This window comes from Hemitrygon akajei, chromosome 6, assembly GCF_048418815.1.
Source record: "Hemitrygon akajei chromosome 6, sHemAka1.3, whole genome shotgun sequence".
Classification (NCBI taxonomy): Eukaryota; Metazoa; Chordata; class Chondrichthyes; order Myliobatiformes; family Dasyatidae; genus Hemitrygon; species Hemitrygon akajei.
Genome location: NC_133129.1, coordinates 135,914,503 through 135,940,569, shown reverse-complemented (window position 1 = coordinate 135,940,569; position 26,067 = coordinate 135,914,503). Strand labels below are relative to the sequence as shown.

General features: G+C 41.2%; 1 protein-coding gene across 6 annotated transcripts in view; it reads right to left on the bottom strand.

Annotated features, from left to right (window-relative positions):
• The window catches only part of myrf (myelin regulatory factor), a 266,399-nt gene that overhangs the window by 123,349 nt on the left and 116,983 nt on the right, over nt 1-26,067 (bottom strand). For all 6 annotated transcript variants that reach the window (XM_073049333.1, XM_073049337.1, XM_073049334.1 and 3 more), the window contains 2 exons: nt 19,791-19,878; nt 5,518-5,865 (listed from right to left, as the gene is read on the bottom strand). In XM_073049333.1, coding sequence (XP_072905434.1) covers nt 5,518-5,865; nt 19,791-19,878 — 436 coding nt within the window. The remainder of the gene's footprint in view (nt 1-5,517; nt 5,866-19,790; nt 19,879-26,067) is intronic.

The following is a 26,067-nucleotide window of genomic DNA, read 5'->3' as shown; positions in this document are numbered from 1 at the left end:
GTTGATATTCTTGTGGCGTTTTGCAAGGGAGGAGGGGGATCTGGGGGTCGATATTCTTGTGGCGTTTTGCGAGGGAGGATTGGGTCTTGGGTCGATGTTCTTGTTGCCTCTTTTTTTGTTAGTGTCTTTGTGAGGGGGGGTGGTATTTGGAGGCCAATGTTCTTTTTGCATTTCATACGGGGGAGGGGGTTTTGGAGATGAGTTTTTTGTTGTACTTTTGTTCATTTTTTTGTGTGGAATGAACGGTATTTGGGGGCTAATGTTCTTGTTGTATTTCATGTGGGGAGGGGTTTGGGATTGATGATTGTGCTGCCATTTTTGGTCTCATGGGTATCTGGTGATGAAGAATCTCAGAGTTTTGTGTTTTGATATCTATTGCTTATTTTCATTATTATTATTCTTTCTTTTTTTACTTTTTTGTATTTGCACAGTTTGTTGTCTGTTGCTCATTGGCTGATTGTTTGTCCTGGTGGGTCTTTCATTGATTCGACTGTGTCTCCCGTGCTTTCTGTGAATGCTCACATGAAAAAGAGTCTCAGGTTTGTATAATGGTTACATATATGTCGTTTGAGAATAAATTGACTTTGAGCTTTGAAATTTAAAGGAAGTTAATAGTTGTGAAATGTCTTTCTGAATCATTCAAAATGATTTAGAAACCAGCTCAGACAGAGCATGGACAAATGTTTCCTTTAGCATTTTCATTTGCCAGAATTGTTTCTGACCCATTCCCACCTACAAACTCAGTGATGGCTTTATGCCCAGAAGATCTTGTTGCTGCACAGAACCTCTCAACTGAAGAATGAACTTGCTTTTTGTTGACCCGGGGAGAACTACAAGGCAAGTGCAGACATTTCTCACAGGTCAGTGGTAAGCACAAATTCAAGCCAATGTACAATCTTATAATCAACTGAAAACACTGGAAGCAATCAGTAAGTTAGGCAGCATTTGCGGGAAGACAAACATTTAGCGTTTTAGGTTGAAAATCTTTTGTCAGAACTGGTAAGGAGAGAAAACAAGTTAGTTTCAACTTGCAGACATGTTGAAGGAGAAGTGGATAGGACAAAAGGAATATCTCTGATAGGGTGGGGCCAGGGTTGCTGTCATGATCAATGTTCTGAGAGAGAGCGAGAGCATGAGAGAGAGAGAGAGGAGGGGGAAACAGGCAGAGAGAGAGGAGAGGGAAAGAGGCAGAGAGGGACAGGAAGAGGTAGAGAAAAGAGGGGGAGAGGGAGAAGGATAGGGAGAGGGAGAGGGAAAGAGGTAGAAAGGGAGTGGGAAAGAGGCAGAGAGGGAGAGGAAGAGGGAAAGAGGTAAAAGGGAGAAGGTGAGGGGAAGAGGCAGAGAGGGAGAGGGAAAAAGGCAGGGTGGGAGAGGGAGAGGCAGAGGGAGAGAATATTAACATATAAATTGCTTGTCAAGTGTGATCATATGGATTGTAAAGTAGTTCCACAATGCAGAACATATTAATGTTTCTTAAATAAGTTTACTTCCTTTCATTATTTATAAACAGGTCATGGCAGTCAGACAGAACTTAAGAATAAAGTACCGTATTTAGTACCTGAGTATTCATAAAATGATTCAAAAACATTCTCAAAAAGACACGATATTTTGTTATTTCAAAATCTTCATGAAGTATTGTATATACTTTTGGCATATATTTTGCTTTCAATAAATAGCTTAAACTTTGTTGGAAGAGACAAAGGAGAGACTCCCTCTTATAAATTACGTGCATCATTCACTAATTTCAGAAGTGATCCAGAGACGGAGAGAATCAGGCCTTGGCAAGCCGTTATGCAGGAAGCAGGGTTGTCCACAGCAATATTTAGATGTGGGAAGGTAATTGCCCAGTTCCCTTTGGCCTATACAAATGCTTAGATTGTGATACCTCCCATTAGTCCACACAACACTCTATAACCTGACAAACTTTGCAAAAAGTGACCACCATCACCTTTATTAGATGGAGACACATCAGTCAGCTCAGTTTCCAGTTAAGTAACACTAAGGACCAAAGTACTCTCCAAGACTGTGCACTAGTTACTGCAAACATACTACGAGGAAAGGCCATGGTTTGGGGTCCTCCCACACTGGTTACACTGAGAGATGGGTCCCAGGCAATAACTTCTCAAATTTATCACTGATAGGATAGGATGTTTTGTAATGAATGACTGATACAATTTTACATCATGTAAAACAAAGTGAATGTAATGATATACTCGAAACTGTGATGATGACAGACAAATGTCTTACATTCACAACATTTGCAATACAATAAAGTACTATTTTGTAAAGTAGAACACAATATAGTTAACAGTTTTTTTAAGCTCTGAGCAATGATCCATGGCATATAATTTCATTTTCTATGTTTTAGGTATGCCAAAACAAAGTTCAGTGGAGACACAGAGTCGGCAGATGTTGGGATCTGGAGTGAAGAGCAGCCTGCTGGATGAAGTGGTACAGCAGCATCAGTGAAGGGAAAGAGATGGGTGACATTTCGGGTTGAGACCCCATACCAGTCAACACAAAATGCTGCCACCACAGGTGTTCGACCCACTAAGCTCTTCCAGCAGTTTGCTTTTTGCTTCGGTAGTGCAGAAACTCCTTTCAGCAGTGGTTTTAAGATCAGAATCTTCAAATAAAATGCTTATTCAGTGTCACTGTCACATTTCCCAGCATGCTGCTTCACCTTTGGTACACGCCAGACAACTGCTGCGCCTCACACTGCATAGTTGTCAGTACTTGCAGCTTCAGGGACTGGTCTTTAAAAGATCCCAACACACCACAGGTGGCGCCGCTGCAACTTGGCGAGGGTGTTATTTCCTGAATGGCTCTGTAGCGAATGGAGATTCACCAGAGAGACTGACAGATCTCTGGAGGGTCCCACAGTGACACTCTAAGCCTACAGTGCTGGACTCCTAGGAGCAGATTGGCAGGAAGATCTTAGTGACAACTAATGCTCTTAGAGTTGCACAGCAGTACCAAAGCAAGTCCCCAAAATGTACACTTCTTCCTAAACGCCACATTCTGTTTACACCTTAACCTCCAAAGCACCGACTCTCACTCACAACAATGACACTGAGTCCGTCATTTTCAAATCTCCCCCACCCCGCCCCTTCCAGGTCTCACCCAACCACAGACCTTAGGAAGAAAATCAGACCAGCAGTAGTAAGGGCACAAAAGACACTTTAATTGATAAAATTAGTTATGTTATCACGACCTCACCTGGTCCCTTAGTATCACTTCCCTGAACAAGAAGGCACAGCATGGCTCCACTTCCTAAGAAGTTTGAGAATCTCACCCCCCCCCCCCCATCTTAACTGCGTTTTACAGGAGCACCATTGAGACCATCCTGACAAGTTGCATCTCCATCTGGTATGGGAGCAGTCGAGCATCGGACCAGAAGTCCCTACAAAGGACAGTGAGAACAGCTGAGAGGATCATTGGGGTCTCCCTACCATCCATTGGGGAACATTTATCAGAGCACTGCATACGGAGGGGATCCCACCTATCCATCCGGCATCCTCTTTGACTCTCTACCATCAGGCAGGAGACTACGATGCATAAAAACAAGAATGGTCAGGATGAGAAACAGTTTCTTCCCTCAGGCCATTAGGCTTCCAAACTCCTGGCGGCATTGCATTTGAAGTGTCACTGGTTAATCTATTCTGTATCTTACAATATTTAATATTAATGCACCTTAACTGGTTATTTATGTGTGATTCACCAGTAGATTTTATCCTTACCATATGTTATGTGTACTACTGTGTTTTACACCCTGCTTCAGAGAAATGTCTCATTTCTATTTACCTTATATGATTATATACCTTATATACATGTATGTAGTTAAAACAGAAGAAACTTGACTTGACATGACTTGAATACAATCATATTTAAAATCTTACTTCATATGACAGCCTGGATTTACAGTCAGCATTCACTGGTGAACTGCAAGTTAAGTTTGCGATGACCTTTTTCCCATCTCACCCCTGACAATTCTTAGAGGAAGCTGGCCGGGCCCTCAGCCCTGAGACCCAGTGCAGCAACAGGGGCCTTCTGTGTGTGAGAATTCCAGTGTCTGGGTGGCCACAGGAGCTGAAAAGTCCCACCCTCTATGCCGCTAAGCTTGACCTTTAGCTAAACCAGCTGTTAACAAGCATTAATGGTTCCAATAGTCACAAACATGTAAAATCATTGTAGAACTATAAAAGAGTGAATCAAACCATTAAAACAGGTGGACAAATTAAATGATTTAGGACATTTAAAAAACTAAAACATTTAAAATCAACTCAATTGTTTTTCAATCTAAAAACATGCTCACACCTTAATCCCTGCTTTCAGTCCAGTCAGACTGAGCTGTGAGCATTGGGAACCCTCTGAAACTGCGAGCTCCCACGCTACGCTCCATGAAGATTCCATTGGCGGAGAACTGTGGAAGAAATGCTGGCGAACAGCTGTCAGTAAGTTTGAGGCTTGTGTGTAAGTCCTGAACTTCCTGGCACTTACACAAGGAAATTGCAACCAGTTACATGCCAAGATTTACCAGCAAGTTCTCTCCTATATCTTAAGCACTGGCTCTTTGGCCGTGAAGAAACATTTTGCAATGCGACTAAAATAATTGAACCTTTGAATTATTTGTACAGTAGCAAGGAGTGGTTTCGGGTATGCCTGAGCGTTTAATACTGGAATATGCTGTTACACCTGTGGCCCCCTCCTTTTTGAGAATCGCAAGATCGCTATTAAGTCAGGTCAGGAGACCCAGGAAATGAGAGAGAGACGTTTGGAATGTCCTAGCCCCGGCGATACATAGCCACGGAACAGGTCATTGTCTTTTGGAGACGGAATTGTGTATTGCGTACTGTACTTCATGGAAAGCCCTCAGGCAACGTGGGCTGGTTGGGGGGATGGCATCATTCCACCCTGATTGACATCTGAGACCCTGTAAGTCAGGATAAAAGAGGGTCTGGGGAACAGCCCTACACACGCCCCAGGAGGAACACTCGAAGTTCCGTGACAGCGTTTACTAGCAATAGCCGGTGGAGGGCCCGCCCACGTGTGTCCTTTCCCGTTGCCCCAGGATTGAGGCCCTACCACGGAAGGCGGCTTAGCTAAGGAAGAGATCACCACCGACGCCCTTTCGAAGGATCGACATCATAAAACGGAAAACCGGGCAAGTTCTAAGTCTCCGTCTCTCTCTCCAACCCAAAAGCTGCAGCTTGAATGAACTTGAGAGACTTTTATATTTCCATCGGACAATACATTATCCCCTAGACAACGATAGAGTTATTTCTTATTGATTATTATTATACCCGCGCTTTTAGATTTAGTATTGACGACGTATATTATCTGTATGTTTGCATTGATATTATTTTTGTGTATTTTTATCAATAAATACCAGTAAAAATAGTACCATCAGACTTCAACGGACCTCTCTATCTTTGCTGGTAAGTGACCCAGTTACGGGGTACATAACAATGCAAACAAAACTTTCAAGTATTGAGATAGTTCCTTGTTTTCACTTACCCAGGTGCATAGGAAGGCTTTGGCTCCACCTTAATAGCAGTTGTGTTGCTGTTCATGCAAATGTTGGTGGGGTAGCTTTTTACTATCATTCCATTGTTGCCAGTACAGTTCACATGACCACTGAGGCTTGGGCCACATGATGCAGGGTTAGGCATGTGACTTCCATGCCTAGTTGCAATTGGAATTGAACCAGCAGTGACGTGACATAGGTGGCTGACTCCGCTGGTGGAAGGGCTGTTCAGGTGTCCTGTGTTCACGATAGCACTGGGAATAGAATGGCCAGCGGAACCACAGCCAGATGCTTGAGAGCTGGAATAACTTACTGAGACTGGGAGCTCTGGAAAACAGCTGCAGAGAAAGGACCACGAGAAATATTATTACTCTAAAAAGTCAAAAGTATGAATTAAATTGAGCAAAATACACAATTATTCAGCCAATGACCACATAGGATTTCTATTGTTTAGCAGCCAATCCGTTATCTGAGGAGTTAGTCAGAAATGCTGTGGAAGTTACCAACAGTGAAACAGCTATTAATTACTGCCATGGAAAGTTTTTGGCTGATAATACGTCCTTGACATTCATCACATCAGGTTGTAATGCATGCTTTTGAAAATCAAACCATGGAAAAACAGCAAGTAAGCCAATTTAAGAAAGTATACTCTGGAGGTTGAACATAATGTCTTTAGTGCTGCACTAATGTCTGTTTCCTTGCACTGTTTTAATTGCACATCTCTTCCCCGGCTAATTGTAAAATCAGCCCAGAACCAACATTGGGAGGGTTGGAGATGATCGAAGTAGTTAGATATTAATTTGCCAAAATTCAAAGTAAATTTATTATCAAAATACATATATATCACCATACATAACCCTGAGATTCATTGTCCATCTAGCCCTTAAGTTTGAAAGAATGTTATTTACATGAACTTGAAAGGTCTTCCCAAAGAACCCATCTTCAGTCTTTCTAAGTGCTCAAAATAAGCCACACCAATAGAGAAATATTAACATAAGCTGTGGGAGTGAGTCATTCAACTCCTTGAGCCTGCTCTGCAATTCAGTGTGATCACAGCCCATCAGCCAAACTGAACACTCCGTTTCTGCTCTCTCCCCATAATCCTTGACCTTTTTAGCCATTACTGCAATGTGTATGGAGCTGTTTGACATATCTAGGGCTCTGCTTGACATATTCTTAGGAAATAAATCTGCGTAGGGGGCGTAAGTCTCGGTGCGCAGTGAGGAACACTAGAAAAGGATCTAGTGCTTTCCCGGCGTATATGACAAATAAACTCTTCTTGGGCTTCCGGCCGGGTACGGATATCCATTATAACCAACGTTTCAATGGCAAACTCTACCATCTTCTTCAAGGATGAACACTGAGGAACATTGACTCTCTCGGCTGTATTCATGTATGGTTGAAAGATAATTAAATTTTAAATTTGAGGATGGTGACCTTAATCCTGTGAGTTTCAAGATAGTTATGGAAAGAGATAAAAATAATCCCCAAGTTAAGCCCATAAATTGGAGGAAGGCTGATTTCAACAAGATAAGAGGTACTGGACCTGATAAAGAAGATTAGGAGCAGAGGCTTCAGGGTAAAGCTATCAATTGGGAGACTCTAAATAGTGGAGTAGTAAGAGTTCAAGGCCAGCATTCCTACAAGGGTAAAAGGCAGAGATGGTAAGGTCAGGGAACCCAGGTTTATATCAGACATTGAAGGTTTGATTGAGAATAAAGGGAAGCATGAAATAAGTAAAACTACCTACAACCAAGTGAGTCCTTTGAATTCTATAGGGGGTGTGGGAGAAAACTCAAGGAAGAAGTTAGGAGGGCAAAAAGGGGCCATTTATCCTTGGCATATATGATTAAGGACAATCTGAAGTCATTATTTAAGGATGTTAGGAGCATGAGAGTATCTAGGAACCAAATAGTAATCGACGTGTGCAGTCATGTTGCAACTTTACACATGGGATTAGTACAGATAGGCACTGATAGGTTGCATAGAATAGTCCATTGATTGTCCTGAAGGGTATGAGCAAATTAATGAGTGTTGAATAGACACTCATTCCATTCCTGGAAGTAGAGTGAGACAATTTAGAGAGAAGTAGAGGGCACACAAATGAGGAAATTTCAAGAAGAGTGACAGGTAACTGAGTGCTGAAGAAGCAGTAATACTGGAAGATATTGGAGGAACAAGGTGTAAAATATCTGCACTTCAATTAGGACATCCTCACTGTTACAACTACAGCAGGTCATCAAATTTACATTGTCCCTTTTCCTTCAGATCTCTGCTTTGTGACGTCGGTGAACTGAAGTAAAACAGCAATTTAAGAAAATGAATGGTGCAAGTTGTAATGATGGCCAGGTACGATAATGTGGTGGATGATTAACCCTTTTTCCAGCTCTTCTTTTTTAAGCGTTGCAGCAGCCTTGGTTACAGATTGAGATCACTTCTGTTCACATATTGCTTAATATTCTGGTGCAGGTGAACCATTGTCACATTACCGAAAATGAGCACTGTTACTACTTCCCACCCCGCCACATCTCCTCCCCCCATGACGCTAATGGCTCAGCTCCTAAATATATTAATTAGTATTATATTCATTCAAAGACTAAGTATGAGTACCTGACTGTGTACAGACATCTTGGGATACCTCATCAGAGTTGAAAATATTTGGCAGGTCAACAGAATTTGTGGAGAAATAAGCAGCTTCAGGTCATTGACCTTCTATTGTCTTTACAAGGTAATGTGGAGCTATAACAGTTTTTATGATCCAGATAAGTCGGGAAGGGAGGAAATTAGTCCAGGACCAGCCTATTGGCTCAGGGTGTCTGACACTCCAAGGGAGGAGTTGTAAAGTTTGATGGCCACAGGCAGGAATGACTTCCTATGACGCTCAGTATTGCATCTCGGTGGAATGAGTCTCTGGCTGAATGTACTCCTGTGCCTAACCAGTACATTATGGAGTGGATGGGAGACATTGTCCAAGATGGCATACAACTTGGACAGCATCCTCTTTTCAGACACCACCGTCAGAGAGTCCAGGAGAAAGTGGAAACTAGCTGGACACGATGAAAGTGACAACCAGAAGCTTGTGGCAATGCACAAAGACAATACAGAGGTATTAAAAAAGTGGATATTAGCTTTGTATTTAATTTCCCAAAGCATCAAATACAGCATACTATATTTAAAGAACTGCAAGTAAACAGCTGCTTCACTTAGAGACAATGGTGGAAGGTGAGGAAGAGAAGGTCACTGTTCTATCCTGTGATGAGAGGGGAGCTTGCCATGGGCAGGGACTGTGGTGTTGGTAGTGATTGATGAATAGAATGCCAGGAATTAGCAACTACATATCTAACATGTTCTCTCCATGTTAATCTCAAGTCAAAGTGCACTCCCAAAACCCGAAAACTTTCAACTCTCTCCAGGTTACTTCCATACAGAGTCGGATTTAGTCCCCTGAGCTTTTTCCTTGTAATGAACATGGTTTTTGCCTTCTCCACTGAAAATTTAACACCCCACTTTGTCCCCCACTCTTCAACTTAATTCCATCTTGCATTTTCATAACTATATGTTCAATATTTCTCCCTCTTTTCCACAAAGCCCTGTCATCAGCGAACAATGACCTCCCCACTTCCGTTGGTATATTTACAAATATATCATTTATCAAAATGGAGAATAAAGAAGGACTCACTACACTCCTCTGAGGTGTCCCATTTTCTACAACATACTGGCTTGATAGCTCTGATCCTATCTTCACCTGAATAGTTCTCCCGTTTAAAAAGTCCTTAACCCAATTGAACATTGCCCCCCCCCCCGATTCCCATTAAATGCAGCTTGATTAGGAGCCCCTCCTTCCATAACATATCATAAGCTTTCTCAACAACAAAAAAAACTGCAACTACTGTCTCTATATTTACTTGAGCTTTTCTTATTTCGTCCTCTAGACACACCAGTGGATCCATAGTATTCAGGAACTCAGGAGTATATTCATAATAGCTGGAAACAAGGGGGACGAAAGATGGCGTGGATCAGGCTGAAGACGGCAGGATTGACAGAGAATAGTTCTCTGTCATTGTGGAAGCTGGTGGGATAAAAAGCAAGAAGAATCCCATGTTTTGGGAAAAAAGAAAGGATAAGAATATAGGTGTAGAATGTGCATGATCGATAGGCATGCGTGGTAGAAAGGAAGACCAGTCATTTGTATAGAGAGTGGAATGTGATCTTTGCCTCTTTGTCTGCTTCATGCACGGTACCTCTGGAAGTCAGTAAATTTGTAGCTGATGTTTGTTACTGGTTCATCTCGAAAATAATGGAGTCACCAACCACAGGATGAGAGAAATGTGAACATTGGACGCAAAGCTGAAGAAATTTTCAATAGATTAAGAGCAGAATACATCAGCATTGTCAATTCTCCGCACTGGGGAAAAGAAACAAATATGATGCGACCAGAACAAGACTGAAACCAAAAAAAGTTCCATATTACACACAAAAGCACAACTTTGGTTTATGTTCATGTATTATTATTATTTTGAAGGAAATGAATGAGGTTGAGAGAGAAGTTGTCAACAGGAGACAGCTTCAGCCAGACAGAGCATAGTGATGGTTAGTTCTGGTTCAGTCTCCACTCAGCTGTGGGCCAGTCCATGCAGAGAATAGACGCACAAGGTGATTGGTCGTACACGATGGTGAATGCAAGATTAGATCCAGGAGTCTGTTAAAATGGTGGGGGGGGGGGCATCTGAAGATCCACAGATGTAAATGAAAAGAGATTCGACAAGGGAGACACTACAACTCTGGTATGGGGAAATACAACAATAGGATGCACCCACCTAGCAGCTCTGTTTGGAGATCTTCGGAAGAAGGTGGAGTTGGGAAGTGGACAATGGTTATGAGAGGTTTAGGGTGGGAGTATAATAGCTGAACTTTGAGGTCAATGAAAGCACTGTGGAGAATTAAAACCAGGAAAATTCAAGAAGCCAGAATTGGAAGTGCACAATATCTGGGAGGGCTGACAGAATTAACTGGCATCTGACTTGTGGCATTAAACTCCAAAACAGGAAGTGGGGAATATATGTGGGGCTGAAAAGAAAATCATTATTGGATTCACTAATTTCACAAAGGCATGCCCAATGCTCCAATCCAATACGTATACAATTTTAATTTTATCACTATCTTTCAGAGAACACATAGTTTACATAAGGGAGCATACTAATCATTATGGCTTAAGTATCCATGAGCAGGTTAACAGAGACCTTGATGATGGGATAGTAACTCCTGTACACTCAGTGGACAGTGGACACAGGAGGTACTAGTAACCTCTGGGTGTATGTTCATGGTCTCCTGCTGCTGTAGCCCACCCACTTCAAAATTCGATGTGTTGTTCTTTCAGAGATGCTCTTCAGCAAACCACTGTTGTAACGTGTGGTTTTTTGAGTTACTGTCACCTTCCTGTCAGCTTGCACCAGTCTGGCCACTCTCCTCTGACCTCTCTCACTTTTGCTCACAGAACTGCCGCTCACTGGATGCTTTTTGTTTCTCGCACCGGTCCCTGTAACTCTAAAGACTGTAAAGCACAAAAATCCCATGAGATCAGCACTTTCTGAAATATTCAAACCACACTACATTTGGTCCAGATCAAAGTCATTTAGATCGCATTTCCACCCCATTCAGATGTTTGGCCTGAACAACAACTGAACTTCTTGACCATGCCTGCATGCTTTTATGCATTGAATTGCTGCCACATCATTGGCTGATCAGATATTTGCATTAATGAACAGGTGTACAGGTGGGCACTGAATGTACTTTGTCAAGGAAAGCCTGGTATAATATCTTGAGTCAAAGTAGAGATTTTATTCTGTGGCCAGTGAGAGATTATGCCAGTAGAATTTGTAGCATGGTAATGATTGCTTTAAATAATAGCAAAGGAAAGCAGAGTGTTCAAATTTTCTAGTCATCAGTGACGCATGCAATTGACCTTCAAATGTGATTACAAGGATTAAATGTTTGAGTGTAGATTTCCCCTATTCAACTGCAACCTGGTATCAGGTTTTCATCTGTAGCAGATAACCAGTAAGTGACATCATCAAGCAAGCCTAGAAACTAATCAGAAAAAAAACTGATGTAGAGCAAACATAGAAATAAAATAAAACATTAATTTTATTAAATTTTCATTGGGCTAATGAGTAAGTATAAATAATTGTGATGTTAATCAGAATAGGACTTTATTTTCAATGGAAGACACCTTAATTTAATAACCTTTAAATACTTAGTTTTGAATTTATAGTTCCCATCTCCTGCAGTTTTGTTCCTGTTTTTTTGTAACCGTCTTCATTCCTACTGACTTTAGAATTTCCCATTCCTTGAATTCCAGCCTCTTACACATCTTCAATTTCCTTCAATGAACTATGTTTTAAAAAGCTTTTAAGATGGCAATTGATACAACATGCAATTTAAACACTTGTGGCTTAAGGTTTCTCTGTGCAAGACCAGAGCACAGTGTGCTTTGCAGAAGGTGTCTCGTTCAATTTCTCATCCAGTTGAGACCACATCCTTAAAGACACACATCCACAACATTGTCCGCATCCTTCCAGCTCTTGGATTGTGCTGCTTTCTTATCAAGAGATTTATCAGTGCTTAACGAGGGAAAGCAGTATGTTGTAGGCCAGTGAGAGAAAATCATGAGGCTGACCAGTTGTATTACCTGCTGAAGGAAAGTAATATGCACAAGGGGCCTGTGGACACACTCCAGTGTTACTTCCAGGCAACATTGCAGGACGTCGTTGAGGAGCACACTGCCCATAGTGCTGGCCAGTATTAGGAAAACAACATAACTTCACAAGAACGATCATGGAGATTCCTCACGATTTAAAAGTTCTTCAATAAATTTACAGCTCGTCTCTGCCTCCTCTCACACTGCTAATATCTGTCTTTAAAACACTCACTCATCTACACAGCTACTTCTGTTTGCCCATCTCCCTCTGTTTACCTTAACATCTCTTTCATTTTATACCACTCTGCCCATCTCTCTTGCTGCTTTTCCTTGTGTCTTTCTCCCATTTCACTGCCACCCTGTTCAGCATGCCTCACCTGCCTTCTCCCTGTCCGGTCGCTCATTATACCCCTCTGCCCTACAGGAACCTCACTTTAATATACTCACACTCCCTTTCCATGTCACTCTTGCACGCCTCTGTTCCTGGACTTGCTGTTGACTGTGAGGCATCGGGACCTTCGCATGCCAAAGCTGAAGCCCTTCTAACAAAGGTACCTGGGCCAAGCCATAAACAACACACCACTCACAGGAATACAACTGAGGCATGGAAGCCCATGGTGGGATGTTTCCACAGCATAGAGCTTGGGGGGGGGGGAGATACTGCGGAGGCCAGAAATGGAGGCCCATTAGGCAAGGCGGTGAAGGGCTAAAATAGGAACTTCTCCTGTAGCAGGGGTAAAGTTAAGATTCCACAATACAAGATCACTTCTCAAACTTCTATTGACAAACCAACTCATTCTCCTCCCGTCTCAGATCTTTCTCTCATCCCTCGTCTTGTCATTTACACACTCAAGCTTCTGACACATTGGCTTATACTTTGCCTCAAGCACACAAACTAACAATATTTGTATAAATGTAACAGTTCTTCATCATCTCCACTGACTCAGCAGTACTTTGTCCAATACTTCCACCCCGTCCCATTGTACACAATCATCCAATGAGGTCACAACATCAGGACCTACTCCCAGCCATTTTCTGTTGCAGACGAAGGTCATAACGGACTAGTAGTTGGCAGAACAGGCCAAAGAAAGCCAGCTGAAGCCATTGGGAGGAGATAGCACTGGACCTGATAGATGATTGGTGAGCCCCAGGCAGCAACTGAAATACAGTACCTTTGAGGTCTGCCATTCGCCTCAGCAGAACTTCATTCATTGGTTCAGGTAACGTTACTTAAGCTTTAATCAAGTGGACTCAGTTTCAAGCACTCTTAATGAAGCCTACGAACATCAGTACGATGTTACATCTGTAAAGTGATGTCTAAGCACACAGCCCTGTGGTATGCCTGTGCGAATGAGATTGTGTAGGACATTTTGCTGCCAATCCAAGCTAACTGAAGTTTGCAAGTGAGGAAATCACGGATCCAATTCCAGAAGGAGGTAGTGAGGCCCAGGTCTTGAAAATTATTGATTAGTTTGGAGGAGATTATAGTATTGAATGCTGGGCTGTAATCAATAAGGAGCATCCTGATGTATACATCTTAGCTGTCCAGATGTTTTAGGGTTGAATAAAGAGCCAATGAGATGGCATCTGCTGTGGACATGTTGCTCCAGTAGGCAAATTGCTGCAGATCTAAGTCACTTCTCAGGCAGGAATTGATGTTTCATCACCAACCTTTCAGAACACTTCACCACAGTGGATGGAAGTGCTGCTGGATGATAGTCATTGAGACAGGCTACCACGTTCTTCTTAGGGAGCAGTGTAAGTGAAGTCTGCTTGAAGCAGGTGGGCACCTCAAACTGCTGAAGCAAGAGGTTAAAGATCTCAGCCAGTTGATCAGCACAGGTCAGCCTGGTACCCCGCGGGGCTGGAATGGGTTCACTCTCCTGAAGGATACTCTCATAGCAACCTCAGAGACTGAAATCGCAGGGATATCAGGAGCTGTGGGAGTTCAAGAGTTTCCTTCATGTCTTAACAGTCAAATGAAGCATATAAGGCATTCTGCTCATCTGGGAGCGATGCCCCGTTGTCACCTCTGTCACTTGGTCCCACTTTGTAAGAGGTAACAGCATTTAACCCCTGTCATGACCGTTGAGCATCCTTTAGTGATTCAAGTTTGGTCCAGATTTTCCACTTTGCATGTAAGATGCTTTTGACAAGGACTGCCCATATGCTCCAGTCTGCTCCCTCACTCTAAAGACATGTTTGTAGGCTTCTCTGCCAGTTTTCACACCATTGAGGTTGAAATCCTCACTGCTGAGAAATTTTGCACATTCCATGGTAGTTAGTATCACTTGGGGAAGCTTAATGTAGGAACAAAAGTATCGCGGTGAATGCATTCCTGGTGTAACAGAAAATACATTTCCCAGTGGCTGATATGACACCTAGGAATCTGTATAAAATTGTTCTTCTGCAGGTTAAGGTGATTTTCAACTGGATGACACCTTCACCCGTGGTAGTGTGAACAAATCTCTTGTGAGGGCATGCTGCCTTAGGCCTAGTGTTCAGCAACAGTGGACCCTTCGCACCATACTCAATATACCTTTCCAGGTTTGAGAAGTTTTAACATGCTTTCCTGCGTTTATTGGAGTCAATACATCGATTTTTTGAATGGTAATCAGGTTTTACTATGTCACCATGAGTTTAAATTACACTCCATTTAATAAGGTCTTTAATTAAAAATGATTTCCAGCCCCCCCACCCCCCATCTCTACTTTCTGCGAAGGCTGAGGAAAGTCCATCTCCCACACCCCATCTTCATCACATTCTACAGAGGATGTATCAAGAGTATCCTGAGCAGCTGCATTTCTGCCTGGTTCAGAAATTGCACCGTCTCGGATCGTTAGACCCTGCAGCGGATAGTGAGGTCAGCTGAAGGGATCATCGGTGTCTCTCTTCCCGCCATTACAGACATTTACACCACATGCTGCATCCACAAAGCTAACAGCATTGTGAAGGACCCCACGCACCCCTCAAACTCTTCTCCCTCTTGCCATCTGGCAAAAGGTACCGAAGCATTCGGGCTTTCACGATCAGACTGTGTAACAGTTTCTTCCCCCAAGCCATCAGACTCCTCAATACTCAGAGTCTAGCCTGACACCAACCTACACACACTCAACTGAGTACCACTCCACTCCCTTTGCAATTTTTGCTCAGTTCTTTCTCAATTCCTGCTAATACATTGTTTACATTGTTTATATTTACATTTATATCATTTATTATTATATTGTAATTTGCCCTTTACTGTGCCTATTGTCTTGTTTATTAATTATTGTACTGTCTTGCACTGTTTTGTGCACTTTATGTAGTCCCATGTAGGTCTGAAGTCTAATGTAGTTTTCTGTTGTTTCACGTAGTCTGGTGTAGTTTTGTGTTGTTTCACGTAGTCTGGTGTAGTTTTGTGTTGTTTCAGGTAGCACCATGGTCCTGCAGGAACGCTGTTTCGTTTTTACTGTGTACTGTACCAGCAGTTTATGGTTGAAATGACAATAAAAAGCCACTTGACTTGATCAATTCATGTCAAATCAGTTTTTTGCTGTTGGTTAGTTGTCCAGAGGCACTGAATGCAGCTTTTAAGACATAGGAGCAGAATTAGGCCATTCAGCCCATTGAGTTTGCTCCGCCATTCCATCTTGGCTGATTCTGGATCCCACTCAACTCCACAGAGCTGCCTTCCCGCTATACCCTTTGATGTGCTGACCAATCAGGGAACAATCAACATCCGCTTTATCAACTGCATCTGCCGCAGTCTGTAGGAGAGCATTCCACAGATTCACCACTCACTGGCTAAAAAATTCCTCCTTACCTCTGTCCTAAAAGGTCACCCCTCAATTTTGAGGCTGTTTCCTCCAGTTTTAGACTCCCCCACCACAGGAAACATCCTCTCCATACCCACTTTCTCCAGTCCTTTCAACTTGTGGAGAAGCCAGGCATTACCATCAGCCCCTTCCGCATTCAGCATTTAACTGTCCATAAGCAAATTCCAGACAGTAGTATCAGTTAGCCAGAGGGAGGAATTACTATCATTGCTCCTGTAATCCAGGCCTTGGTCTTTTAGTGGAGCTTGATACATGCTAGATAATGATGCATGCTAGTCCCAGAGAATGAGTTGGCCATGTGGGTACTCTAAAGATAAAGGAGTCATGGCAAAGAAATGGAGCCAAAATCAGTCTATGTGACAGGTATATGATCCTAACACATAGCCTAGACCCTGTAAACTTATGGAAAATATCGACATGATTCCAGGTAGATGTGGTCCATTTGGACTGGGAAAATAGAACTTTAAAGCTGCTGCAATGTTTAAAGTTTAGCTGGTGTTGTATGTTTCCTCCTTCTTGAATGCTGGTGTCATTACAAAGTTAAGGACCATCGCCACCTTTGGAGCACAATTGGGATGAATTTATCAGCATTCCTATCGCCAACCTCACAAATCCTGAGAATGAATGCAGAATGTTAGAGGATAGAAGATAGATGTCAAGAAGAATTTCAGTGGCAATTGTAAGTGTAAGAGCCGCAGAATTCCAGTTAAGAGTACTTCAGGCATCTATCCAAAAAACATTTATCTCTGTAAATCTGAACAAAATAACAGCACTATTTAATATTTAATATACTATATACAATAGAATCTCCCCAACTAGGGTAAGGGTCCTCTAAAATGTCAACAGCTGTCTCATCCATTTTGTCCTTTATGAACATGGGTGCCGTCCAACATTAAGGACCCCCAACATCCAGGACATGCCCTCTTCTCACTGTTACCATTGGGAAGGAGGCACAGAAGCCTGAAGGCACACACTCAGTGATCCAGGAACAGCTTCTTCCCCTCTGCCATCCAATTTCTAACTGGATATTGAACCCATGAACACTACCTCACTACTCTTTTATTACTTTTTTTTGCATTACTTGTTTTAACTTAACTATTTAATAGACATATATATACACTTAATGTAACTTAAGCTTTTTTTCCTCTATATTTATTTATCATGTATTTCATTGTATTACTGCTGTAAAGTTAATAAAGTTCACGACATATGCCAGTGGTATTAAACTTGATTTTGATTCTGATAAATTCTCTAGTTGCATCATTAAATTTGTGATGATGCAGATAGCTGAAAAATTAATCATATTATCTTTAACATTTCTGATGTGATATCTGCACTCCAGCCCAAAGTTTTGAAACATGAAGGCTGGTTGACCAAATAAGACAAAAAGAGAACAACTTGACCTACATTCTCAGTGAGAGATCGGCTACTATGCAACGTAGATAGAATGAGAAATGACTGCTGTGCTGCCTCACAAGACCAGTTTACATCAGCTCATGTTGAAGGGGTGAGGCAGTGATTAAAGCAGAGACAAAGGGAAGGACAGCTGTAAAACTTCCACAAGGTCATTCTTTGTAAAACATTATCAATGTATTAATACTACACTTTGCAACTCATAAAATCACCAGTGAGGAGTTGGAGGAGGGGGTTTCAGTGGCAATTAGGGAAACAATGATATAGTACAGGAAAGCATAAGTATTGCTTTTCTTTATGAGAAGCATGATAAAATGTTGGATGCTAGACAACAGATTATTTCCCTTCTAGTAGATTTTGCACATAATGCACCTTAAAAAAAACAAAGTTTACCAAATGTGTTTCTTCAATGTTCAATTATTTCAAACAGTGCAAGGATAAGGGAATTAGTTGGACCACATGGAACTACCATTGATATTTTCTGTTGGGTTTAATTCTAAATGAACATTGGATAATGTGGGGGAGCAGGAATTATGCAACTTCCTCTCTCACCTACCAAAGGTTTGAAAGATTCAAATCAGTCCAGGGGCACAATTCCATGAGTCCTGCAGACCATTCCATTTTCAGAAAAATCATAAGGCAACCCTAAAAGTATCGTCACTTACCTCACCTACCACTGATATATCAAAGCAGTTGGCTACTGTTTCCTTCTTTTAGTCATCCACTGCCTAGTTATCAAATCCATTTTGAGGCTCCAAGTGTTGGCTAATCTCAATATAGAAGGAAAAATATTTTTGGACCATCTGTCCTTTACATCTAATTTCTTTGTTGGTACAGCCGGCCCTCCTTATCCGCGGGGGATTGGTTCCAGGACCCCTCACGGATAGCAAAATTCACGGATGCTCAAGTCCCTTTTTCAACGTGTCTCAATGCGTTGGACCTTAGGACCCAGCAGAACCCCAGACCTTATTTAACCTGTCTCAGTGCGGTGGACATTAGGACCTGGCGGTAGAGATCTGAATCCACAGTGTTACAGTTCGCGAAAATAATCACGAATACGATTGAAAATAAAGTGGAAATAATAAAGCGATCAGAAAGAGGTGAAACGCCATCGGTCATTGGAAAAGCGTTAGGCTATGTCGGTCAACGATCAGAACAATTTTAAAGGATAAAGTGAGAAAGGCTCTGCCCCAATGAAAGCTACAATTATTACTAAGCAACGCAGTAGTTTGATTGTTGAGGTTTTGATCCTCACATCAACCCGGCACGGTGGACAGCGCACTCAGGAGCGGTCTGTCCCGAGTCCCAAGAACTTCCGTTCCCGAGCCCGGTGCTGAAACATATGTTCTTAAGTGTTTTATACACATAGAAAGTTAAAATATACACTATACACTAAGGCAAACGTTTGACTAACTGATGCTAAATAATACCGGATGTACCTGCTCCAACTTGCTTAGTAAGAGAACTTCTGATTTTTTTTCGATCCCAATCCACGATAACCCACGCACATCCTCCCGTATTCATTAAATCATCTCTAGATTACTTACAATACCTAACACAATGTAAATGCTATGTAAAATGGTTGTTATACTGCATTGTTTAGGGAATGATGACAAGAAAAAAAGTCTGTATATGCTCGAACAACAAGTGCTGGAAGAGCACTTCCGGGTTTTCATGATTTGCGGTTGGTTGAATTCGCGCATGCGGAATTTGCAGATAAGCATGGCCTACTGTACTGCATTTTATAAGCTGACAAATTTGGGAATATCTATCAAACTATTGTATTGACCCTAATTACATGCAAGTCAGATATGTCAAGTAGGGTCACATTATTTGCATGACCAAGCTCCTGGAACAGATGCTCTGAGCTCTGTCACTGGCAGATTTCACCAGCTGGACTGAGGAAAAGATTCAAGGCATATTCAAAGCCTGCTGGAAGGAATCTTGCCCATGAAGGATAAATATTAGTGAAAACCTCAAAGCCATGCATCAGGCAGCTTTTATGAGCACGAGGAAGAGTGCATAACTTTAGAAAGCACCTAGCCTTCTGACCCATCTGGCACCTTCTGCCCCACCTATGGTAGAATCGGCACTTCCCACGTTGGCCTCATCATCCACTTCAGGACCCACAAAACTCGAATGGAAGCAAGTTACCCTGAGGGACTGCCAAAGAAGATAATATTCATAAAAGGGTGTTTGTTTCAGGCCAATTAAACTAAGGCAAGAGCCTATACAATTACAGGTGCACCATAGCCAATGATGTTTAAGTTGTAAAGGCAGCACACAATGTGACATTGACCCGTGCTCAATATACCATTACATCACTGTTTGGACTTACATTTCAGTGGAGTCTTCCTTACTGATGTACTCCTCCAGAATACTCGTATCAATGTTGGACGTATCAAGAGCTCCATTGATTTCATGCCCTTAAAAAGAAAAGGAAATATTGTTATTGAAAAGGGATAACGAGGGCAACCCAGAGAAGCAGAACAGTCTCTTGCTATTCATGAACAACATCCATCTCAGATCTAAGACATGCATTTTATTTCTGAATAACCCAGCTGTAACTACTGATAATATTATCTGAAATTATGCCTACAGGAAAGAGATAAAATTTATTTTGCTTATGTAATCAAGCAATGAGAATTTTATCTACTTGATCCGGGGAGGATTTCAAACTAGATTCGAAAAGAAGAAGAATGATGATTTTAGCAATCGGAATTTAAGGAATGAGTGAGGTCTGTTCAGTAAATCAAGCACTGAAGTCATCAGTTATTTAAAGGTTCTGCAAATCCATATGTCTGCTGCAAAGTAAACTCAGCCTTTCTTACTTTCTGCCCTCCATTGTTTATCAAGGATTGCTGGCCCACTTTAGAATCATCCTTTCCACCATTCTGTTCTCCCTTTTTGTCTCTGTCTCTCTTTTGTGGAGTAATAATCTATAAATTATTATTTCATTTTTTTTTAAATGCCTGCAATGGACTGTATGTTTAAACAAGCTTTCTCCACTTTCACAACCCCTCCAAGACCCCTGTTTTGCTACTTGGATCCTGACAATGATGGAAAACTTCTGCATGTGTTTTTTTTCCACAGATCTGTGACAAATTGGATCTTCAAACCACTGATCTGAGCCACTGCCTACTTCTGACACACTGGAAATGTCTAATCCAATAGCATGAATACAGATATTTATTGTGTCTTATAAAGAGACTTCAGGAACCTGAACATGACTTTTCTTTTACTATCAAATGTACAATAAGTGCATGTATATATACACAAAAACTACAGATGCTAAAAATACTTAGCAGGTCAGATAGTATCTGTAGGGAGAAAAAACAAGAGTTGTTATTTCCAATTGACTGTTGGAATAAGTGAAGCCATCTATAAAAGAGGGGAACATGGATACTTTTAAAACCCCTTTAAACTTTTGCATTTCCAATACCCCAGAACATGAGGAAGTCCCAGTGAATAATTACAGTCTGTGGCTGCCTTCAGGACCAATTTCGTGTTTGCTTATTTCCTTACAATCCTCTGAATGGTTTTTTTTTCTCTCAATCTTTCATATTTGGACATTGAACTAGCCAACATCTTTTCCTCCAAATACAGTGCTGCCTAGTTTATAGAGGCACTTTTCCTCTGTCTCCTGCAATGGATGCCATCTCAGTCAATGACCACAACTTCTCACCGTTCCTGCTTCTTTCAATTCCACAGGTAAGCTTTATTATGCCCGGTGAAGGTGTTTCCTATTTGCGGACACCCACTCAGTACACAATGACATTTTCCGAACCAAGACTACCCCATTCACAAGTTTAAGAACACTTATAACAGCTAAATAAAAGTTTGATTTATGCCAATGACACAGGATTAATTCACAACAATACAAGCACAAGCACAGGGTAAACATTAATCCTATGACATTACACCAGGGTTGCATCATCCTTTGGCTTGAAGGCGAAGATAAGAAAGGTGAAGGATTTGCTTCTCTCAGAGTTGTGAAATGTTTTGAAATCTTTACTACAGAGAGCAACTGGGTTAGGAGGTAATATTCAAAGATGAGACAGATAGTCTTACAGGGGAATTAATAGTTATGGGGGTCATGTGAGGAAAATGGAGTTGAGGTCAGCGATCAGATTATCCATGGCCTATTTAAAAGGTACTAGATTGGTCCTGATGCTACATGTCTTACGTGTCTAATGCCATCACTTCAAAATGGTGAAGAGTACTCTTGGTGTGACAATGTCAAATAGTTTGTTACGACTGAAAACTTATCAAAAAGGGTTGCATCAGAACAGTTCACAAAACAGAGCTCATTTTAATCTCTAAATTGTTGCATTAGTGAGTTCTATTAATAGATAGATATGATATTCTGTAATCCTGATGTACATCAACTGCAACTTACCTTAAATGTAAGAACATACACCAAGAACCTTCACAGAAAAATAAATGAAAATAAGCATCATGCTCTTAAAGATTTTAGTACAGTGAATTTTGCCTTAAAAGTGGTTGGTCAAGGAGCAGAAGGTTGGGAATACACTTAAAACTATCTCCAACTGGCAGAAATTTACAGACTTATTTTCCTCTCCCACGTTTCTATCACCACTCCCCTTCCCTCTGACCAGCCTGCAATGTTTTGGAAGTAGTCAGGATTCAGGCTTGAACAATGACACTAAGTGCTGGAAACCACAGGCTATCTCATAAACTCCCAAACCAATAGAGGAATTGAAGCGATTAAAAACCAGTAGATATTTCTGAACATTTGCTAAAATGTTAATCCAGCAGAATATCCTACTGACTATGTGCTTCTCTTTCCTATTATCGTTACAAATATTTGTAGCTATTACTATAGATAACTGGTTATTTAATCTCACAAGTCAAATGACAAAATGCCACCAGAATTAGAGATCCATGAAGGTCAACTGCTAAGAACAGATAACACTCATTTCTGTTCTAATATACAAGTTCCTCGGTATACACATCACCGAAAATCTCACCTAGACTGTACACACCGATTTTGTGGCAAAAAAGCACAACAGCGTCTCTTCCACCTCAGGCAACTGAAGAAATTTGGCATCAGCCCCCAAATTCTCAAGGCCTTCTACAGAGGCACCATTGAGAGCATCCTGACTGGCTGTATCACCGCCTGGTATGGGAACTGAACCAACCTTGATCGCTGGGCACTGCAGAGAGTGGTATGGACAGCCCAGCGCATCTGTGGATGTGAACTTCCCTCCACTGAGGACATTTACAGCAGCAGGTGCAGAAAGGCAGCCTGGAGGATAATCAGGGACACCAGTCACCCCAACCATAAACTGTTTCAGCTGCTTCCGTCTTGCAAACAGTACTGCAACATTAAAGCCAGGACCAGCAGGCTATGGGACAGCTTCTTTCTACAAACTATTAGACTTATAAATTCACATGTCTGTACATTGCAACGAAGTCATAACACAAAGATTTTTACTCCCTCATGTTGTGGGACGGATGTAAGATTTACGTAAATTCTAAATTCTGAATTCTAATATAACTTATATAGAACATAGAACATAGAACAGTACAGCACGGTACAGGCCCTTCAGCCCACAATGTTGTGCCGACCCTCAAAACCTGCCTCCCATATAACCCCCTACCTTAAATTCCTCCATATACCTGTCTAGTAGTCTCTTAAACTTCACTAGTGTATCTGCCTCCACCACTGACTCAGGCAGTGCATTCCATACACCAACCACTCTCCGAGTGAAAAACCTTCCTCTAATGTCCCCCTTGAACTTCCCTCCCCTTACCTTAAATCCATGTCCTCGTGTACTGAGCAGTGGTGCCCTGGGGAAGAGGCGCTGGCTGTCCACTCTGTCTATTCCTCTTAATATCTTGTACACCTCTATCATGTCTCCTCTCATCCTCCTTCTCTCCAAAGAGTAAAGCCCTAGCTCCCTTAATCTCTGATCATAATCCATACTCTCTAAACCAGGCAGCATCCTGGTAAATCTCCTCTGTACCCTTTCCAATGCTTCCACATCCTTCCTATACTGAGGCGACCAGAACTGGACACAGTACTCCAAATGTGGCCTAACTAGAGTTTTATAGAGCTGCATCATTACATCGCGTCTCTTGAACTCTATCCCTCGACTTATGAAAGCTAACACCCCATAAGCTTTCTTATAAAATACAATTAACACTAATAAAGATCATTATGAAATTGTTATTCAGGTAAATGAAGTGAGAATGGTGTGGACTTTTTTTTTTGCACTAATTGCGTTCTTTCTTGTAAAACTGGTTTAATTTTCTTGTGAATGCTGCTTAGATGATGCCACGTGTCATGATGCTGCTGCTACCGGTAAGATTTCCATTGTACCTGTGCACACGTACACACATACATGTGACCATAAACTCCACTCAGTTGCATTAGTTGGTGCCATCCTTTACTCGAGGTTTAAGCCATTTTAAGCAGGAATGTAGCAACGGAAGCAATGCTGTCTTCAACCAGCAAGGACAGATTTTAGGAAAAAATCTGTTCTAGATCTTTATTTTGATGGACCTTTTGATGGATGACACCAGGTGTTATTGATAGTGTCTGAGAACAGGGCAAAGCCATTCACCTATTGGCTGCAACCTTCGATTCGGACAAAAGCAGGAGAAAAGAATTCAATAAAGATAAACAAAAGGGGATTACCTACGATTGAAACTAACTCTAATATTATCACCTAATATCATTGTCACATAAACAAGAATAAATAATAAAGAAATACAAATCTTGTGCCAAATAATTAGAAACATAATTGCATATGGTCCAGTCAGTTCAACTTACCTGCTCTGTTTTAATGTAAGCTAATTATGAATCATTTTAACTAACCCCCATAGCACTGGCAATAGCAAGATTGAAGATCTAATGTCTTACAGCAGTCTTATTATATTGCAGCATGCAATTTAGCATGGTATTATTGTGTCAGATCTGACCTAGTTCTTAGGTCAATTAGCAAACATAACATTCACATAGATGGGGGTTCATAAATTCTAGTTCAAGATTAAACAGAAAACAAATACAAGTAAACTTGTCCTGCTATCTTCATACCCTGAACCTTGAATTGTGAAGAATTACTAAATGCGTAACTTTATTTTAAGTATTAGTACATTCTCCATGGCATTACTCATGGTGAGTCAGAGGATATGCTTTATTATCCCGTAAAATATTTAATATAGAAACAGGACTAACAAAATATAAACATTATTAAGCTAATTTGTATCAGAATCAGGTTTAGCATCACCAGTATATGTTGTAAAATTTGTGAATTTTACGGCAGCAGTACAAAGAAATCCATGATAGATAAATATAGAGAAAAAAAAACTGAATTGCAGTAAGTATATATATCTCTATTAAATAGTTACATTAAAATAGGTAGTGAAGAAAATCCCAGAACTAAATACGAGAGGTGATTGATAAGTTTGTGGCTTAAGGTAGAAGGAGTCAATTTTAGAAAACCTAGCACATTTATTTTTCCTACATTTACACACTTAGTCCAGCGGTTGTGGAGCATACGGATCCCTTCTTTGTAGAAGTTGGCGTCCTGGACCTCCAGAAGTGGTCCACAGCAGGGTAAGTTTGTGGCCTAAGGTAGAAGGAGATGAGTTATTAACTTCAAACTTTCTGCATAATCACTCAAAGAGTTGAACTGCGCGTGCATGTAACGAGAGCTGTATAACTCATCTCCTTCTGCCTTAGGCCACAAACTTATCAATCACCCCTGCTGGGGACCACCTGGAGGTCCAAGACGCTCTCATTACATGCACGTGCAGTGCAGCTCTTTGAGTGATAATGCAGAAAGTTTTAAGTTAATAACTCATCTCCTTCTACCTTGGACCACAAACTTACCCTGCTGTGGACCACTTCTACAAAGAAAGGATCCGTATGCTCCACGACTGCTAGACTAAGTGTGTACGTGTAGGAGGGGACTATGTTGAAAAATAAATGTGCTATATTTTCTAAAATTGACTCCTTCTACCTTAGGCCATGAACTTATCAATCACCCCTCATAAAAATACTGAGGTGGTGTTCATGGGTTCAATGTCCATTTAAAAATCAGACAGCAGAGGGGAAGAAGCTGTTCCTGACTCGCAGAGAACAGCAGATTTTAAGGGTAATGTTTACATTTTGAGGTCCATATCTCTTTTAAGAATGTTCAGAGTAAACTCTGGAAGCTGAGGCATATATGCGGCAACAAACAATCTGCTGTAGAAATTCAGTGTGTTGAGTAGCATCCGAGGGAAGAAAACAGGTGTTGATGTTTCTGGTCAAAACCCTACATCAGGACTGTACTCTTCACCCTGACTCTGCAGCCTCTATCTGTAATCCCTAAAGTCTCCTGTGTCATATTTGTAACTGGCTTTTAACACTAAAATCTCAGTATAAACACTTAAGAAATATGTTTCTCAAGATATACTGTAGTTTACAGAGGAGTATAACTGACACAACTTAAAAGTAAAACAATTTTCAAACGAATATAGCTACCTGTCCTATTGTTCCCAATGACTGTAATGACAACATCCACTTTTAAAATAAGTTCTTAAACACGCAATATCATATTTCACAGCAGTAATTTTCAAATTGACCACTGAAGTGCATCCTT